Source organism: Lycium ferocissimum, unplaced genomic scaffold (genome assembly GCF_029784015.1).
Source record: "Lycium ferocissimum isolate CSIRO_LF1 unplaced genomic scaffold, AGI_CSIRO_Lferr_CH_V1 ctg5015, whole genome shotgun sequence".
Taxonomy (NCBI): Eukaryota; Viridiplantae; Streptophyta; class Magnoliopsida; order Solanales; family Solanaceae; genus Lycium; species Lycium ferocissimum.
The window spans coordinates 9,440-30,855 of record NW_026725837.1 but is presented as its reverse complement, the minus strand read 5'-3'; the positions used below and the strand labels follow the sequence as shown (position 1 = coordinate 30,855).

Here is a 21,416-nt window from a genome sequence, read left to right as displayed (position 1 = left end):
TTTATGCAATTTTCAAATATATAAATTTTAGGGTCAAAATATTTAGTTAATCTAATCCAATTAATTTTAAAATTTAGTCCAATTAGCTCTCTAAAAGTGAAAAGTGCCACATAACTTGAGACGAAGAGAATAATTTTTTGAATCGTTGCTTTATTTTGTTCCACTTTCATCTGAATAAAGTTTTGAAATTTGCATAAAATTTTTGTATTTTTATTAGATGTCGCGTCTTTTGTTTGTTACAATAATAAGATACCATACAATAAGCTAGAAAAGGAATCGATGTTATTTTTTTCAAATGGAAAAAGAATCGATCACAAATTAAATAATTGGAAAAAAAAAAAAAACAAAAAAAAAAAACATACTAGGAGTCATCAACCGAACACTAGAAACAGACACATGTTATGTTCCTATCACAACGTGTCACCTTTTCACGTTCTCTCTTCCTAGTAAAACCATGCAAACTGAAAACCCTAAGCTTCTTGTCCTTCAAAACTACAAAAAAAATTGTTAGAAACCACTAGAGATATCAGGAAAAAAAATTGTTGATTTAAACAAAGCACAAAATTAGGAAATAATTATGGCTGGAAATGAGGAATGGAGAAAGATGGCAGATACACATAAGATGAGTCCAGAAGAAGTGACAAAAGCTGGAGTTGAGTCCTCTAGAAGACCACCAGGCCACAATCCAGGTATTGATCAGAGACCAATTTAAAGTGTTAAGAGAGTTGATTAATTGAATTCATCATATTTAGCACATATGTGTAAGGAACTTCGAAGAGTAGTACTCTTTCTGTCCCCTTCTAGGTAATACAGTTATTATTTGGAGAGTCAGCTGAAACTTTTTATATGGATATTTCATGTCTTTCAAATTGTAAATTATTGTAACTGTAGTATTTTTTACATAAATTTTATTTTAAAAAATTAAAGATCTTATATTTAAATTCACACAAAAAAATTATATAATTTGGTCCTTGTCCTATGAATTTTTTCACATAAAAATAGGGCGGACAAACGAAGTACTTCTCGTATTTGATTAGAGTACTTCATTCTATTTGATTTGATTAGACATGAAGTTTAAAGGAGTTAAGACTTTTGTCCTATGTCAAAATTAAACATAAAGACACATACCTTAAACATTTATGTTGCTACATGTGTGTGTATAAAATCATTTAGTATTAACAGGGTGTTATAAAGAGTGTATCCAGAATCATTTAGGATTAAGTGAGAAGTATAAAGCAAAAGAATGTCAGATAGAAAGGAACAAATTAAGAAAGTACAAGTAGTATTTTAACTTGCTGAACTAAAATTTTAAAAGTAAGTCATTGAATTCATTTAGTTTAAATTATAATCTTGAAATCTCACACTTTTGAATTGATCAAGTTTAAATCTTTAATCTCAAATTCAATTATTTTTGTTTAAATCTTAAATTTGTTTCTGTAGGTACTGTACTACATCAAAGGGGGCGTTTGCCTTACAGCATTACAACAATGACTATTGTTGGTTTAGCTATCACAGGTGCTGTTTGGTACGGCACTATGTATGCTATGAAGAAACCTGAAGCTAGTGCTGTTGACGTGGCAAAGGTTGCCACTGGAGTTAGTGGCCCTGAAGATACTCATCCTCGCAAGTAGCTTATAAAAGAAAATAACATTTTTGTTTAATTAAAAACTCATCTACTAGTGATGCTTTGCCTTCATGAAATGTTAATCACATTTTGTGATTGAATTTTACTATTTGTAATTCTAGACCTGGTTCCGATGGTTACAAGAATAACTCTATTAACATAAATAATACATGGACTGCATTTGTTTACCTATGTGTATTGTTCATTTTCAGCTGGAAAGTTTGGCTCGACTACTCATTCAATGAGTTCTATATTTGTCATGTTACAACCATAGCATTATCACATAAGCAGCTATACGATGTCCAATTTGGTCTATGTTGTAGTTGATATAAAAAACTTGATTAAAATTTAATAATTTTTATATAGTCAATATGACGACAGTCACCAAAATGAGGGGGCAGTTATATATTGAGATTAAATCCGAGTACATTAACATCACGCACTGTAAGGAAATTTAGTTTTGTAAATAAGTGATAGTAATGGATTGTTATCTTTTACTGCAACCAATGATAACTTACTCCTCTATGCATTGAAAGTAATTTAGGGATGTTTCACCTTCGTTTTGGACTATTATAAATGTTGGAACCACGCCCGAATATCTGAAGCATTGTTAGTGTAACAAAAGAATGATAACTTTTGACTTTATCAGAAAACTTGGTTATTTATACTTGTCACACACTATCAACATTTCACATACTTCACTTTCTAGTTCTCCTTTGGGCATCGTGGGTGCAATATATTTCCTCTGTCTCAATCTATGTGGCACTATTTGTTTCTCGAGATTGAATTTGCATGAATTTTGACCAACATTTAAGACGTATTTTTTCACTAAATTGATATGAGAAAAGTTATAAATTATAGTACTTTTTCATGTAGTTTTTAAATATATAAATTTTAAGTTTAAGATATTAAGTTAATTTAATTCAATTTAGTTTCAAAATTTAGTCAAATTGACTCTTGAAAAGCAAAAAATGTCACATAAATTGAGACGGATGGAGTAACCTTAATGGAGGAGGCGTATATTTAAATCACTTGGCTAACGGTGGGGGAAATGTTTTTACGGTTGGTCACGGTAAATTAATCCTTTTTGCATGACAGAGTAGCATATTTGACCCTTTTTCCTTATTATAAAGAAGTACCGGACTTGTGGGGTAAACATTTTTGCCGTGTCTAGGCTATCAGTGTTGTTGCATTGCAGATGTTGCACCATATCTTAATTTATAATTAAACCCGCTTGTGAAAAATTTCATATTTGTTCTCGTGAATAAATAGAGGTAAATTCAGAATCGAAATTTTATGCGTTTAACTTTAAGATTTTCAGCATTTGTGCTGTCAAAATTGTGGGGTTCAGATCTTATATTTATTGAGATTTTAGTAGGTTTTAACATATATACTAAATTTCATATCGAAAGTTATGGGTTCAGATGAATTCATAGCCAAAATGCTATATCCGCCCCTTGCATACAATCCTCTTAAACGGAGTTTCTTGGCTTACAAAGTACTCTCTCCGTCCCATAATAAGTGTCACCTTAGCCAAAAAATTTGTCTCATAATAAGTGTCATCTTAGGAAATCAAGACATAAATTGGTTAGTTTTTTCCAACTCTACTCTTAGACAAAAAATGATAAGTTAAAGTAATTAACATCTAAATGATGATTGGAAAAGTCACATAGTAACTTGGTATTATTGGATTCCCAATGTCAAAAGGATCACTACTTATGCATGCTCTAATAAAAAAGAAAAAGTAATTTATTTTTATTATATAGGGGTAATTTAATAAATTTCACATTGCATTATTGGTTTCTTAATATGCAGGTTTTTGGGTAAAATGACACTTATTATGGGACGGAGGGAGTATAAGTTATTGATTAATCTGTCACTCACAGTACCACAATGTGAAACAACAACAGGATTTTTGATTAAAAAAATGCCTGGCTACAAAATCATCAATCTCCGTTATCAAATCACTAAAACAAGAAAGAGATTCGACATTGCAAGAAAAACTAAGCTAACACCTAAAACAGCACTTGCACTAGGAGAATCATGATGATCCTCTGTTGCTGGTGCATCAACTGATGCACCAGCAGGAGTCTCTGCAGTTGGTGCATCAGCCTTAGGTGATGAACCGTCCGGCCCATGTGGGGCGGAGCGAGTGGCCTCTCGGTCGGTGGTTACGGCTCGGTGCGCCGAGCCGGAACCGGAAGCGAGGGCTGCAGACGGTATGTTGGGCGAAGGAGCTAATGAGGGTGTTGGGGCCCCACTAATTGGGGTAGGTGATGGTGCGGGCGAGTTCTTACTTTCCGGGCCGGGTGCAGGGGCCCGCGTAGGTGATGAAGACGGGCCGGAAGAAGTTGATGAATCAATCCCTAAAGGAATAATAACATTGCTAATTTGCAAGATTGAAATGTTAAAAGGTTGTGATGCAATGGACTTGACCAAATTCGATCCGAGTGTCGCGCCTTTTGCAGCTGACCCTAAATAAATACTTCCGCTGCCCAAATCCGTCACGTTCAAGAACCCTTGATCGTTATTCGCCTGACCCGTTGTTTGAAACAAAGTCGGAGCCTTCATGGTTTTGTTAGGTAATTTTTGTAGCTTTTGTACGTCATAATAGTCGAGCAAGACATGCACGCGCATGATATTCGCGAGCACGTCTTGTGGCTTCCCCGAGAGTGGGGACAAGTTACTGTTCTCGACTATGAGGACAGTAATGGTCTGCCGCGAGTTTATCGCGGCAGCCACTCCGGTTTGAGTTAGGTAATTGTTGAAATTGCTGAATGATGAGTACTGGCCAAGTAGAGTGGTAATGTTGAAAGCCTTGGCTTGGGATAATATGAGGAGAAAGGAAAAAAATAGTAGGGAAGTTTTATAATTATCCATTTGGATATAAAAGAGTGTTTGATGTGATGGTGTAGGGTAAAGATGAAGGATGAATTTTTATATTGAAATAGGAGGACTTAGTGTTTGTGGGGAGAATTGTTTTGCGCCTATTTTAGAGGGAATAGATTTTGTTTAGTGGATAGGAGAATCTGGTGGAAGAGATTATTCATTATTTTGTGACATTTGCCATACTTACACAGCACCCTTGTCCTAATGATCTAATTATATTAGACTAAAGAGGATCTTTAAGCATGATTTTCTCGTATGTGAATTTACTTTTGACCTTAACTAGGAAAATTGCGTTGATGTCGAAGAAAAAGTCTTTAGTTTAGGAAGTTATAAGTTGTATACAGTGTCAGTGAAAGAAAAAAGACTTAACAATCAGATCATTTATAAGATAGTTAAAGGTTGATAAAAGATTCTGGTAACTTGAATCAGGGAAAATTTGTGTTAAAAAAAAGGGTATTCAAAACACACTCAAACTATGGCCAAATTTGCCATAACACACCTCAACTTTGCGGGGGTCCTATGACCCCCCTGGACTTATTTTTTGTGTATTATTTTCGCTTTCAACCGGTGACTCGGACTAGCAAGTGTAGCTACTCTCCTTCAAATACAGTAAGAGATGATAAAAACTATATGGACCAAAGTGTATATTTGCCACATGGCCGTCCAAATAACGTTTTTAATTCCCCAAATCCAATCTTAAATCCCCACAAACGGCTACATCTTCTTCTCTTCTTCCACATTGAGTTCTTCCCCAAATTTTTTGGTAAATTTCTTCTCTTCATGTTTCAATTCTTACCCAAGATTGGATTCTTACAATTTCTTTCCCCAAATTTCTGATTAAAATTCGGGTTAGCTATGGAAGAAACAAGATTGGATTTGAATAAGCTTTGTATGGACAATGAAGATCCAATGTTGAATGAGGAGGTGCGATGCGATCATGGTGTGTTGCTCCCATTGAAGACTTCCGGTCTGACAACAATCCCGGAAGAAGATATTGGTCTTGCCCCTACTATGGTTCGAAGAAGTGTAAATTTTTTCGATGGAGGGATCTTTCCAAAGTTGATGAAAGATCGAAATACATTATTCCAAAGTTGGTGAACAAAATGAAGGAGATGCATGGAGAATTAGCTTCAAAAGAGAAGAAAATTAAGGAGATGGAAGAAGGACGTGGAAGTTCCGAAATTGCCGAGATGTTGAAAGAGATTGAAATGGAAGAACAATCTGTCTCAAGTGATATGAAAATGAAGGAGATGGAAGAACAATCAAGTGTGATTAATCGGGCGAAATTGAAAATGCAAAAGAGATAAAATCGAAAAAGAAGGGATCAACAACTTTAGCTCTAATTTGATTTTCACATTTTGTATCTTGTTTTGTTTTGGTATTTGGATCAGTTGGTTAATGCGAGGAAATTCTTCAACTTGTCATGACCAATTGCCTTAGTGTTTCTTGTATTTTTGAAGTTGAATGGTTTAGTTTTGTGCTTGACGTTAGGTAGGCAGTGCTTGGAAAAATGTCTTTTGTGTTGTGGTTAATGTTAGGTAAGAACTACTTTTCCATTTTATTTTGTCTTGTGGTTAATGTATGTTAGGAATCCTTTCTAGTTTTCTTTTGTTTTGTGTTTAATGTAAGTTTGAAATTGATGAATGAAATCCCTTTAATTTAGAAATCAAAGGTGTTACATGTGCTCCAACATAAACCTTGCTTAAATTGAAAACACGGAGACCCGTCTAATCTATTTCTATGATCTCCCGTTTTTTTTCAACAAGGAAGTGTATCCGGTCTCTAGCAGCGACACATGTGCCTTGAAACACAATATATCCCATGTAACTTTGGTTTATATGCTTGAAAAAATACATATATATGCTTCAAGGCAAAGTTTGCCCATAAGGCATAAGTATGCCCCCATCGGCATAAGTTTGGTAAATCCTTAACAAGTTTATGCCGATGGGGGCATACTTTTAAAGGGCAAACTTTTATGCCGGATCCGGCATAAACTTGTGAAGGAATTTGCAAAGTTATGCCGGATCCGGCATAACTAAATGTCTGCCCCTCAAGACAAAAAACATTTTTTAGCTCCCGTACTTTTAGTTAAACATAACTAAAAGTCTGCCGGAGGGGGCATACAAAATTTAAACTTTGCCTTATAAGGCAAACTTTTTTTTTTTTGGTTGAAAGTCTATTTTATTCCATCCAAAAAACTTTTACAGCATAATACTTTTCCATGTAACTTTGGTTTATATGCTTGAAAAAATACATATATATGCTTCAAGGCAAAGTTTGCCCATAAGGCATAAGTATGCCCCCATCGGCATAAGTTTGGTAAATCCTTAACAAGTTTATGCCGATGGGGGCATACTTTTAAAGGGCAAACTTTTATGCCGGATCCGGCATAAACTTGTGAAGGAATTTGCAAAGTTATGCCGGATCCGGCATAAACTTGTGTAAGTGAAAGCCTATATTTATAATGTCTTTTGCAATAAATTCCCCACTACTTAACCCCCAACCACCTTAGCTGTTTTTGACCACCTTTAAATCCGGTCAAAAGCTTGACCACATTTGGTTTGCAACATTAAACATGTGCACTGATGTTACTGCTGAAAGAGACAGGACTTAATAATAGAAAAGCACTCGTTTATATATATAAACACTTGCACCAATATAAGTTTGTACAAAAGTAGTGCATCACATTCATGATGATGCAACATTCAAGTGCAAGTAGCATAATGTCACAAAACAAGCATCTAAGCCACACAACTACTTTAGTTTGTTTATGAACCGCAAAAACTAACAACTACATTAACTTGTTCTACCAACTACCAACATATTAACACTACTTTCATGGATCCTTTGTCTGCGAGTTCGGGTTGTCGTCACTTTTTTCCTTTTATTTACCCTCATCTCTTCAAGCCGGCTTGATGTCATTGTCGCTTTGCCCTTCCACCTCACTCCAGCCTTGCTTTGTGACCAAGGTCCCCAAGAATATCACCGACCTTATATGCTTTCTTGGAGCAAAGATCAATTATCCTACTACTTGGCAAGCCATGCTGTAGACAAAGCAAAACAATTGTTTATAGTTAGTAAACTCACTTGCAACAAATATACCCAATCCAACAAATATTTCAGCTCTTACATTGTATGTTGTAAATCCATTTTCTGCGACAAATATACCCATTCCAACAAATCCCTAGGCCTTTTTGTAAGTGGGTAGTTCTTCCTCTTTCATTATCAACACCGTGTTACACTAGAAGCTTGAGAGGTTTTTCTTGGTCTTCCCCTCCTCACATTAGACCGAGAAGCAAGCAGTTGATCAGTGCATTGCCGCAACAGCAAAGACTAGAAGCTTCGAGGTTTTTCTTGGTCTTCCCTCCTCACGTTAGACCGAGAAGCAAAGCAGTTGATCGTGTGCATAACTTGTTGCATTTTCAAACCATTTAGCACTAATGGTTGTCCTCCTTGTTCCCATACCTCTTGTTTGGTGCTTGAGAAGTACTCTTTGGCCTTGCACCGCGGTGGTGGTGCTTGAGAAGTACTCCTTGGCCTTGCACTTGCTCTTGCCGGTGCATCGAAGTTAATGGATTTTTCCTTGGCCTTCCCCTAGCTTTTGCGGTGCTTCGTGAAGTTGGAGTTGTCTTTCTTGGCCTTCCCCTAGCTCGCGTGTGTGTAGCACTTGATTCAAAGAAAGCTTGGCCGAGATGTCGCAGAAGAACATCCGGTCCATGACCATAGCTTGTTCTACCGTAATCCTACCAAAAACAAGTAGTGTCAAATCAAAACCATTAATCTATTTCTAGTTTTCTTTTGTTTTGTGTTTAATGTAAGTTTGAAATTGATGAATGAAATCCCTTTAATTTAGAAATCAAAGGTGTTACATGTGCTCCCATCGGCATAAGTTTGGTAAATCCTTAACAAGTTTATGCCGATGGGGGCATACTTTTAAAGGGCAAACTTTTATGCCGGATCCGGCATAAACTTGTGAAGGAATTTGCAAAGTTATGCCGGATCCGGCATAACTAAATGTCTGCCCCTCAAGACAAAGTCTGCCTCCTCCGGCAGACTTTTAGTTAAACATAACTAAAAGTCTGCCGGAGGGGGCATACTTTTAAAGGGCAAACTTTTATGCCGGATCCGGCATAAACAAAATTTACTTTACTCCATAACTAAATGTATCAAAAAACTTGACTTTTAGTTAAACATAACTTTAAAAGCTCAAACTTTACTCCAAAGAGTATAAAAAACAGAGTTTACTTTAAAAGCTCATACCTTCAAAGGACAGCCTCTTTTGTTATGGTTTTTACCATGACAAATGCTGCAAGTCATGTCAACTCCTTTTCTTGACAACTTACCATATCTTTTTACTCAAAGTGGCTTCTCTTCTCCCCGACCTTCTTTCGTCCGCCCGGCATAGGCTTTACAACCGGTGGTGCAACATAGGGGTTATTGGACTCAAAGCCACATTTTCATATTGGTGATCGGTTGAAGAAAATGACAATAAGTCCTCAAGTAGGTCTCCCATCGTAGCAGCCTATCAACAAAGTCAATGGGTTCACACTTCTTATATAATATGGTAGCAAGGGCATGTGGACATGGTATTCCCTTGAGCATCCATGCCCTACAGCTGCAAGTTTTATTTTTCAAATCAACAATATGTTGATATGGCCCATCACTAATTTCAAACCCTCTCTCACCATTGAAATCAATATTACATTCCATTGACTTCTTTATGTTGATTTCTAGTACCCTCAGTGCCATTGGAGATATATTAGTTAACCATGTTTTTGGAAATTGACTCAACTGACCTATTCTAGTCATTACCTTAACTCTAATCTCTTCAAGCATAGTGATAATGGTTTTATGCCTTGGTCCTAAAATCCAGCATCAAGCTCTCGGACATATTATTGTCCACACTATCACACTTAATGTCGCTCTAAAGTACGCTTTACACCAAGTTTCAAAGTGGGTAGTACAAAGAATCGCAACAATATCCTTACCATCCTCGCGCACTCAAGTCGTTTCATTTTGTCCATTTATCTTCATCTCTCCTTCAAAGGTGCTTTTTGCACACTTCCTAATTGGTTCCTTCTTTGAAGACCTCTCCATTCTTTTGACCGGTTGGCTAGGATATGTCTTGCACACATCCCGTGCTCCACCAAAGTGGTAACAATTCTTTCATAGCTGATTGAAGCCCTTACAATTTTGAGAAACAATTATATATGAATGGACAGAAACTAAATGAAGAAAAAAAAAGTGATTGTCATACCTTTTGCATGTCTGATATCACAACAGAGCAGTAGTTGCCGCCATCTCCCATTCCCAAATCGCCTATCAACAATTTCAAAAACCATGTCCAAGTGTTCTTATTCTCATATTCCACTATAGCCCAAGCAATAGGCAACATTTGATTATTAGCATCTTTAGCAAACCAATACCGTCCTTTGGTTATTCCCTTTAAGAAACAACCATCCAAACCAATACATTTCCTACAGCCACCTAAAAAGCATTTTTTCAAAGCATCAAAGCAAATATAAAAACTTTCAAACACCAACCTACCACTTTCACCAAAGTCAACAACCTTAACAACACAAGTGCTCCCAGGATTAGTCCTCAACATTTCATCCCTATAGTCAAATATTCTTCCAAACTCTAACACATGATCACCCATGATTTCTTGGAGTACTTTAGCTCTAGCTCTCCGGGCAAGTGGTTTTTCCAACATGTATATTAAGTTCTTCCCTAATCAATCGCCGAAACTTGAAAATCCTAATGTTTCGTCGTTCGTAATTCTATTCTTGTAATGTTTAGACAAGAACTTAGCATTGCACATGTAATTTCTAGTAGTCTTGACACACCTATGTTTAGGATTGTAGGTTTTGATCATGAAATCATTAGTCTTCTTGTCAAGACTTGCATATAGCGACCCATGGGTACCATCCCTACACCTCACCCTAACCTTTTGGGCTCATTGACAAATTTCTCTAATCGCACACCCCTTTGAAGTGCATATTTTGTAACAAAGATCCCTAAACTCATTCACATCCTCAAAAACCATCCCCAACTCCCACATCACTTTTTCAACAGCTTTGTCAAAAATTATCCTTCTCCTAGCCCTCCTAGACCCCGACTCATCATCCGTATCCGATTCAACACTATATGCATCGAACCGACATACACCGGCTCATCCCCAAAGAACCTTACCTTTCAAGCTTGTATCGCCAGTAGAGCTTCATCAAAGCCCGTATCCGGACCAACTTCACCAACAGAATTTCTCCAGGGTCATTTGGTATCCTTTCTCTTCTTTTCCTCCTCCGATATGACCTCCTTTCGCCCTCAAATTTATGCACTCTTCATGAACATCATCACTTTCATGTTCAAGATCATGTTCATTAAAGAGTTCACTTGGTCGACTCGTAACTATCATCGTGGACCGGTCGATTCAAGAATAGGAAATTCACTACTTAACGGGTCTTCGTATGTTAGTTTCACTGGGCCATCGGTTCGCCACTCGTTAGCCGTAGCCGCCGGTTCTTTATTAAAAGCAAACCCATCCCCTTCTTGGATACCCCCATCCCTTTCTTTATTAAAAGCGACCAAAGATTCCTCATGGGGCTAGTGTATTCCAACAAAGCAATGGGACCATCTACATTATCTAAATTATCAACCATGTGACAGACATAGATTTCAATAGTATCCCCATTTTCAAAACTTTGTGAAATTTCGAAAATGTCCCTATCGCTTGATTTCTACAACACTATCACTATTAGGTATCCTAACACAAAATGAACAACTTGTAGTATACCCTAGTTCTTTAATATAATCCCTTAGTTCAAAAAAGGACAACCTATCCACATCAATATCCAAAAACTCGTTATTTGTCCACCCTCATACTTTGGTTGGCCACTACTAACATCCAAAACCCCACCATGATACCATCTCAATGTTACTAATACAAACCCACTCATACCCGAAATTACAATTCAAGAATAGTACAAACAATCGCACACACACATACACAATAACAATAGATGGTCAACAACAATCACAACCCCACACACACATCAAATAACAACAATTAAATTCGACTTCGACGATACAAGGCCAAACAAAAGGTATAAAATCACATTTTGGGGTGAAAATAAATTGGACGCAATTACAACAAAAGAATACTACACGACATAAGATTACACATCTCTTAACCCCAAATAACCCCAATTTAAACTAGGAAAACCCATAATTTTTTAACAAACCCTAGAAATTCATACGACAATTTCATAAATCCTATATAATATGGAAAAAAATAAACTTTATGCGTACAAATACCGACAAAGAACAAGACTAACCCGGTATTTTTTCAGCTCACTAAAAGCTTGAAGATCAATCGACGATTTCGGGTCAAAATCCACCGCGATGTTACCACCTAAAGTTAGTTTAACTATGATTCACACCGATTTGCGCTTAAAATGGTATTTGAGTGATTAATATGGCGTAAATCGAGTGGAAGGTGAGAGAGAATTTTGGATTTCAAATTTTGGAAACCAAAATAATGAAAATGACCCGTCTGATTTTAATTTTATGAGCGCGTGCATACACTCAAACTCGTTTGAGTGACTTTGTCCGGTTGAAAGCGAAAATAATACACAAAAAATAAGTCCGTGGGGGTCATAGGACCCCGCAAAGTTGAGGTGTGTTATGGCAAATTTGGCCATAGTTTGAGTGTGTTTTGAATACTTTTCCCTAAAAACACACCTCAATTATTAGTTGTTCACTTTTCCTACCTAAATGAACAGTAAAAGAATTCCCCCAGGTAATTTCTCCGATGCACCAATTACTAAATATAGCAAATCTTGCTGGCCTTTAAACTTGATAGTAATCTGGCATGTAGTTGAGATTATGAGATGCCATTCGGTTTACATTACCAGTGAACTTTGCAGAAAGTCTATTATCTTTATTCAGCTTACACAGATTTTGTTTGAATACAGCAGATTCTACATGTAAAGAAGCACTGAGTTGTGGTAGAATCTTTGGAAGTCTTCCTATGTATGGAGTATGGACTTTTCTACAACTCCAAACATTTCATTTTAAAAGAGTGCATCTCTGAAAAACTAAACCAGTTCTCTAAAATTTTAATTTCGTTTAAACATTTTGTGTATTGTAATAAATAAATAGTAATTAAAATTGATAAAGTTTAATTATGCAAATTTAATCCTTAAAGACTAAGAAACCAAAGTTCTGGATCTGATCTTCATCATACTTGTCATTCTTTTTTCTTTTGTCTAATGGCTAAAAATTGCCACAGGGAACAACTGATGAAAGTATTGAACCGCAACTTCACCAACTGGTAAAGGAACTCTTCACAAGTTGTAAGAAATTACATGATATCTGAAGACCTCTATCGATCAATAAAGAAAGCTTTTGTTCTGAACTACTACTGGAAAATTTTACTAAAATATTGTAATAATCTTATGTTCAAAAATTGGTTGACAAATTAAGATTTCTAAAGGGATACAAGCACTTGGATATTCAATTGTAATCTTCTACAGCATTTCTTGTTGACAAACCAGTAAGGGCAGTGGAACTGGAGAATCTGGGAGTCATCATCAGTCGATCTTCACAGACGAGTAAATGAGTCTTGTGAACCAGAAGCATGCGTAGAAACCGATGGTTCCGGTCAGAACGAAAAATGCGTACGAAGCAATCAACATGTAACCAAAATACAAGATCCCAGAAACAGGCTTAGTGATATCAAGCTTAGTGAAGAAATAGAAGGTAGCGTAAAGGAACAGGTAAAGTGCGGACGAGCCTGATGTCAGGTATGATCTCCACCACCATAAGTAGTCCTCACTGCATAACTGGAAATAGCATAGTACGACGGTTATCTCGGCACATGTGACTATCAGAATGACAAAAACGATGAAGAGGAAGCCGAAGAGGTAGTAAAATTGGTTCAGCCAGATTGAGGTAAGAATGAAAAAGAGCTCAATGAAAACAGCTCCAAATGGAAGTATGCCTCCAATTAGAACTGAGAAGATTGGGTTCATGTACCAAGCCTGCTCTGGGATTTGCCTGGGTATTTTATTTGTCTTCACTGGATCCTCAATGGTTGGCTTTCTAAAACCAACATAACTGCCCACAAACACGAGAGGGACCGATATTCCAAACCATAAGAACACCAAAGCAAACATTGTTCCAAACGGCACAGCCCCAGATGATTTTTGACCCCAGATGAGTGCATTTAAGATGAAGAAGATGACAAAGACAGTAGCTGGAAACAGAAATGCTGTCCTGAGAGCAATTCTCTTCCATTCTGTACCTTTAAACAACTTATAGAGACGGGAAGCAGAGTAGCCTGCAAAGAGTCCCATGAAAACCCAGAGCAAGAGCATAGCGGTCATTAACCCACCCCGATTCGAAGGGGAGAGGAACCCAAGGACGGCAAACATCATGGTCACAAGCATCATACCGAAAAACTGTACACCAGTTCCAACATAGACACAAAGCAAATCTGAGTTACTTGGAGGCCTGAAAACATCTGAATGGACTAGTTTCCATCCTGTTTCTTCCTGTGCCTCTTCCTGGGTTTCCAGTTCATTATACTTGGAAATGTCACGATAAAGTGTTCTCAGCATTATCATCGCCACCATGCCTGATAGGAACAGCACAATCATTAAGGAATTTACTATCGAGAACCAGTGGATCTGATCATCAGCCATCAGAAGATAGGCATCCCATCTCGACGCCCACTTGACATCACTCTCCTGCAATACAAACCAGAGAAACATAGAAAGTTTGTCTTTTATGAAACCAAAACCCGCTATAAATATAAAAAAGGATGAACTTAGTCGTGATAATGTATAAAGTTATGAAAAAGACTAGTAATGATCAAATTGAACAGCCATATCTAACAAGATCCCCTAAAGTTACCTGGAATTCAACATCATATGTAAATATGATTTCTTGGTTAGCCTCAACCTCTTGAGGAGAATTTGAGTTAGATACCGTCCGTTTTGCATGTGGATCACATGTTGTTAAACGAATATTGTCAGCCCATTTGCCATCATATTCATGCTTAACACTGAAAATACAATCAGCCATATCAGTTCTTTGGCACCGAAAGATTAAACAATAAGAGCAAGCGAAATCATACACATTACGCTATGCCTCAGCCTATAAGTGCTGACAGAAATATGAGTAGCCTTGAAAACAAACCTAAATGGCATGACCTCAAATCCTACAATTCTGGCCGAGTCTGTCTGCAAATCTTTATGGTACTTAACAGTAAATGTCAAGTGGTTATGGATGAAATGCTTCTCGTCCTTGCTCTGCAGGCAATCGCACGTGACAAATGAGTACCCCGTAACAAAATTTAGCACTTCTACATAGAAAATCAGTTCTCCAGTGTTATGGAAAATAAATGAAACTCCTTACTCCAGCATATTGTCCTTTTACACCAATGTAAACTCCCTGCTGATAGGCAGGAGGGGCTTCTTGCTCTAACCTCCGAACTGGAACAACTAAAGGCAGATTGTCCAGTATCCTGACACATGAATCCAGAAAATTGTTAGGAACAGTAATTAAGAATAATACAATCCTCTTAAAAGTTGGAAAAGTAACAGTTTTCTCAAGCGAATAATTGACCTACATGTTCACACGGTATTCATCTTCAATCTTTTCTTTAAATTCCTTAACAGTCTTGTCATCAAGTACAAGCCTGCAAACAACATGACACATCTCTGGTTCCCTCATTTTAAACTGCAATGTAAGCATACAGCTAAAAGAAGTCAGTAATCGTAAGATAATAAAAATAAATAAATCAAGGGGTAGTAGATTAAGCTGACCGTATAAGGGGAGTTTTCAATTCGATCACCACGAAGCACCTCTCCAAGATTTTCTCTGCTATCAATGATACTTTCTGGACGACAGAAAGGAACAGAATAGAATGTGTAAGGAAGCTGAGTCTTTGTAGAGGTCAGCTTGTTCACTTTCACAGACAGAGGATCTCCCTGCAACAAACATCATCACCTTCTAGAGTCAGAAAATTGTGTGTATTCCCTTCTTTTAGGGTTAAGTATAAACTCCCTATGATTTTTAAAAACAAACTCATAACCCCCCACCACCGCCCAAGAACATGTAAAAGAACTTTCATACAAAACAAAATCTTTTTACAATTTATCCAGCTTGCATTATCCGCCCATAAACCAAATAGGTATGCTTAAAATTTCTTTTGGGCATTCTGTGACCTATATATTTGTGAGGTGACTGCACAACTCTACATGATCCGCTATGTATACAAATACAATTCTTCCAAGGGAATTAAATTGGCACTTTCACCATACAAACCATTCCACAGTAAACATACATGCTAGAGAACATGTTCATTACTTGACAAATCAATTGATAACACACTACAAAAGTTCATAGTTCAGAATACAATAGAGAACAGAATTTATTTTGAAGCCCATGAATATCATTTTGGACAACTGAAAGTGAGAAAAAAGAGGGAAGTATCTAGCCAGAATCATGGGAAGGGTGTCTCCCAGAAAAACCTGATATTAAAACGACTTAGCCCAAAATTTACATGCTGCCTTCATGTCAGAAAGTCTGAAACCAACTGACTGAGCAAGATTGCCTTATCTTCCAAGGAACATTGTCAGATTGCATATGCCATCAGAATGAGAGTCTTCAAGGCCGTGTCAATGTAAAAGAAAATGACTCTGTACAATAATGCTAGACCGTATCTTTTGAAGTGACTCTCGACGGAACAACCCCTTGTTCTTGCTATTTAATCAAGTAATAGATCAGAATTGCATGCATGCATACATATGTACAGTGTATACAATATATACATATAGAACCAAAAAACAAGACCATAGACCAAGCGTGTGGTCTGACATTGCATAGAGCTGGAGTCGACCATGGGAGACCAGGGTTCAAACACAATCGAGGCGGAAAAGCTAGGTAATTTCTTCACATATACTTGGGCCTTGGTGGACAATGTTACCCGATACTTGTGTTGGGTGAAGCAGCAGGTATCCAATGGATTAGTTGAGATCCAAACAAGCCAGCCCAAACACCATCGTTATCAAAAAGTACACATATATATTCATCGGAATGCACATATCTACTGAATGCACATATCAACTGATCAAAAAACATATGTACTGTACGTTTCCGGGCAAAAGTACAAGTGTCCTACCACAACTTTCCATTCTTCTTTACCAAATTAACAGGTGTTACCAATTCTGCTGCATCATTGTATTCATTTTGTCTCTCTAATCAGCATTGGCATAACTATGCCTCAATGCCATTTTTATTCATTGTCAGTTTTCTCGCAATAGATTTTGCTTATTCATTAGACTGGTATATGCAGAAGGTTCTGAATTCAACATCTCACACAATCAAGGTAAATATATACGATCAAACCCAATTATATTCTACCACTGTACCCACGCATAAACACACAAATCAAAGCACCAAAATGATTAAATTTAGCACAAATCAAACGGTAAATAACGTAACAAAGCATTTTCTTCCAGATATTCAGAACAAAAATAAACTTCCACCAAAAATTTAAAACGTGCAGTTTTCACCATTTTAATATGAAAAGAATTGCATCGTCTATAGTAATTTTATACGCAGCTTTGGAACATCTACATTTTTATTCTTCAAAAAAAGTGATTAATCTAACTGATCTAGCTTCAAACTTTAGCCAAGTTACCGCGTAGGTATCCGAAAATAACAACAAAAACAACAATGCACATCCATTTCGTGCAAACACATACGTAAAAAGTTTGATACGAGAAGGAATTGCATCGTATATAGTAATTCAGACACAGCTTCGGAATATCTACATTTTTATTTTCCAACAAGAGATTAATCTAGCGGCAGTCTAGCTTCAAATTTAGTCAAATTGCCTCTTGATATCCAAAAACAACAATGCGCCTTCATTTTGTGCACAATACATAAATTTGATACGAGAAGAATTGCATCACATTTCGTATATAGTAATTGCATAGGAATATTTACATTTTTTTTTTAAATTTTTCAGAAAAAGTGATTAATCTAGTCGATCTAGCTTCAAACTTTAGCCAAATTGCCTCATGATATCCGCAAATAACAAAAAAAAAAAAAACAGCAACAACAACAACAATACATACATACACATATCTACATTCTTATTATTTATTTATTTTTTAAAGAAAAAGTGATTAATCTAGCCGATCTAGCTTCAAATAATAGCCAATTAACCTCGTGATATCCGATAATAACAACAAATATAACAATGCACCTCCATTTTTGTGCACACACATACATAGTAATTTATACACAGCTTGGGAATATCTACATTAATCTAGCCGATCTAGCTTCAAACTTTAGCCAAATTGCCTTTTAATATTCCAAAACAACAACAAAAATAACAATGCACCTCCATTTTGTGCAAACACATACACAAACATTTTGATGCTATGAGAAAATTGCATCGTATATAGTAATTTATACGCAGCATCGGAATATCTACATATTATTTCTCAAAAGCCGATCTAGCTTCAAACTTTAGTCAAATTGCATCGTGATATCCGAAACTAACAATGCACCTCCATTTTTGTGTACGTAAACATGAAGAAATTCACACGCGGCATCGGAATATTTACATTTTTATTTTCCAAAAAAAAAAAAAAAAAAACTGATAAATCTAGGTGATGATCTAGCTTAGAGTCAAATTTCCAATTAATACCCGAAAATAACAAAACAAAAAACAACAATGCACCTTCATTTTCGTGCACATACAGGAAAAAATATTGAAAAATGTTTACCTTTTGGAAATCTTCAGGAGCGACACCAGGAAGGTAGAAAGAGGCAGCATTGTGGAATGTAAGAAGAAGAGAAATTGCGCAAATCAGAGAAGAAGAAGAAGAAGAAGGTGTTCCCATGGCGTTTAGATTTGGGAATTGGTTTCTTCAGATCCAAGAAAGACCAGCCTTGCTATAAATATGGCCGTTTTTATTTCCTTCCGTGTGTGTACAGTGAGAGACAGAGAAATTTCATAGAAGTATTAACAATATCGCATTTTGTGAAGCTGTTGCGTGTCGGTTCATGGGTTGCACTTGCGGGCCCCACTTTTGTAGAATTTTTATTTTTTATATTCTACAACCGTGAAAATAAGTTTGACTTGTAGGTTCAAATTATATATATTCTTATGGGTCGTTTGGTAGCTTAGCGGGTTAGGATTATGTATGTATTAATAATGTATGTATTAGTTATGCAGGTTTTAGTTATGTAGGGTTTAGTGATGCATAAATTATTTTTTTAGATGTTGATTTGCTATATTAAAAATTAATAAATATTTTATACTTTTTAAAATTATAATATTTGTCTACAATTAAAATTAAAATATTGTTTTTACAAATTATTATAATAAAAAATTATATAAAATATTTATTTAGTAAAAGAAATTATTTAAGTGGGGAGTGATAAGGGTAAAATTGTTATTTCAACTTTTTATTCATGTATTAGTTATTCCATCCTACTCCGCATAAAATAATATATAGATTCCCTCACAACTTATACATGTATTAGTTATGCGGGTTTCTAATTTGCAAATCAAACATCATACTAATTTTATACATGAATAACTTACTTCCTAAGTATCAAACGCGGTATAAGTATGCAGAAATTAATACATGAATAAGGTATCTCTTTCCTAGCTACCAAACGTGGTATAAGTTAATGAAGAAATTAATACATGAATAAATTACCTCTTGTCCAGCTACCAAATGACCCCTTAGTTCTTACTGCCTCCGTCTCAATTTAAGTGTCTTAATTAGTTGTTATGGAATAGAAAAGGAGGAAGAGAAAATCAAAGAAAGAAAGAACGGAAACTCTTTGTAATGGTTTTTGCATTGTTTCTTGCATTGAAATTACTCTCTCCGTTTCTAAATAATTGATGTTTTCAGCTTTTTTTTTTTTCCAGAATAAGTGGTGCTTTAGAATTTCAAGAAGCAATTGATCTTGTTCTTCCAAAAGTATCATTATTTACATAATCAAGAATAATTAAAAAGCTTTTCTTTTTCTATACATTTAATTAGGGATAAGTTAATAAAAACACTCCTAATTTTATAGGAGTGAGCACTTTCTTAAAGGGTGTGCATAAGCTAAACAAATCACTTATTATGAAAAGGAGAGAGTAAAAGATTACATCACTATTTATGGAGAACTATAAAAATATATATATGTTATTTTTCTTATATATACTAAACTAAAAGTAACTAAATATTATGTAATTAATGTAGATCTTAGACTTAAAGGAAAATAAATATTCTATAATATTTCTAGACTAAAAGTAAAGTAAATATTTTATCATTAATGTAAATCATAACATAGAAGAATGAAAATTTTAACATTAGTTTGACTAGGCACAGAGCTTACAAAATAAAGAGACACTTTTGAATCTTGCGGCCCGAAATTAAAGAACTATATAATATACTAAAATGTTTCTTTAAATCTTGTTGTTATAAACTTGTCATGTACGATAATTGAAATCTCAACTTACTAAATATAGAAAGAGACACGCTTGTTGAGACAGACCAAAAAAGAAAGTAAGCCACTTAAATTGGGAGGGAGGGAATAGTATATACTCCATCTGTCCAAATTCATTCTGCATACTTTCCTTTTTAGTCTGTCTCACAAAGTATGTCACCTTTCTATATTTAAAAACAATATAACTTTATGAGATGATTTAGAGCCACACAAATATCTAAGCTTGTTTTGAACCACAAATTTCAAAAGTCTCACTTTCTTTCTTAAATTTCGTGCCTAGTCAAATGGTGTCGCATAAATTGGGATGAATGGAGAACAATATATAAAGGTATTACATAGATGAAGGATTAAAAATGTTAAGATAAAGTAAACATTGCATTGGATAAGGAGTGAAGAATATCCATTGTTCATAGTTAAGGAGGGGTTTGATTTTTAAAGCAAAGCTGAAGGGCGTAAATTATTTTCACCCAATCTAATTCCTTATATTAGTTGTATATGGTCAATTTGGCATTTATCAAACATTTTGAGGAACAACTTCTATCTAGAATTTTTGTATAAAAACATTGATTTACAAGCTTTGCACTAAATTGATAATACTATATAATCGAACATTAAAAAGAAATAGAATACTCTCATTGTCCCAATTTCAGTGTTTTATTTTCTTTTATTGTCTGTCCCAAAAAGAGTGTCTCTTTTTATATTTGGTAAGTTTTTCAATTCTCAATATTCTATTTGACAAGTTTAAGACCACAAGATTTAAAGGACTAGACACATATTTAATTTAGAGAAGACCATAAGATTCAAAAGTCTTTATTTATTTCTTCAACTCCATGTTTAATCAGTCTAAGACACTTAAATTGAAACGCACGGAGTAGCGTTTAATCTCTTCCTATCTTTTTCATACTATTGTCTATCTTCATTCTTTAATAAAGGAGTCTTGAATTGACTCATCGAGCTAGCATTTTGAAGGTCCTTTCAAATAAATGTTTGAATTGTATTGGATCAATCCATTTTAACAATTTTATTCCTCACGAACCACATCATATACGGAGTATATATTGCATGAATAAAGTTTCAAATGAACAATCAAGCAGGAATATTAAAATGAATGAATACTTGAATATGTTACAATCGATCGATCATGTTTAAAAAGTTTACTTGGATCAAAATGATACATGTCAATTTGGGCTAAATAATGAAGTAAGGTCATAACCTAACGGGGTGATTTCAAACCTACTTTTTATTTGTTTATATATTTATAAATAAATTGCTTGTCATCAAATTTAACTAAGAGCCCGTTTGGATTGGCTTATAGCCTAAAATTTTTTAGAACATAATTTGTAAAAAAAAATAAGTTGGGTAGTCCAACTTATTT

At 35.4% G+C, this 21,416-nt stretch overlaps 3 protein-coding genes across 3 annotated transcripts; 1 reads left to right on the top strand and 2 right to left on the bottom strand.

The window, feature by feature from the left end:
- Positions 1-452: 452 nt before the first annotated feature.
- LOC132044609 (uncharacterized) lies at positions 453-1,648 on the top strand. The gene is made up of 2 exons (XM_059435103.1): positions 453-689; positions 1,441-1,648. The coding sequence occupies exons 1-2, from the start codon at positions 578-580 to the stop codon at positions 1,629-1,631; spliced, it is 303 nt and encodes a 100-aa protein (XP_059291086.1). The 5' UTR covers positions 453-577; the 3' UTR covers positions 1,632-1,648.
- A 1,935-nt stretch (positions 1,649-3,583) lies between these two features.
- On the bottom strand, positions 3,584-4,195 carry LOC132044612 (fasciclin-like arabinogalactan protein 3). Its single transcript, XM_059435106.1, has one exon. The coding sequence runs from the start codon at positions 4,193-4,195 to the stop codon at positions 3,584-3,586; it is 612 nt and encodes a 203-aa protein (XP_059291089.1).
- An 8,603-nt stretch (positions 4,196-12,798) lies between these two features.
- Positions 12,799-18,552, bottom strand: LOC132044608 (transmembrane 9 superfamily member 8-like). The gene is made up of 7 exons (XM_059435102.1): positions 18,319-18,552; positions 15,343-15,507; positions 15,147-15,256; positions 14,933-15,041; positions 14,714-14,826; positions 14,429-14,579; positions 12,799-14,262 (listed from the first exon to the last, which is right to left on the bottom strand). Exons 1-7 carry the CDS (start codon positions 18,433-18,435, stop codon positions 13,105-13,107), a joined length of 1,923 nt encoding a protein of 640 aa, XP_059291085.1. The 5' UTR covers positions 18,436-18,552; the 3' UTR covers positions 12,799-13,104.
- Between the last annotated feature and the right edge of the window lie 2,864 nt (positions 18,553-21,416).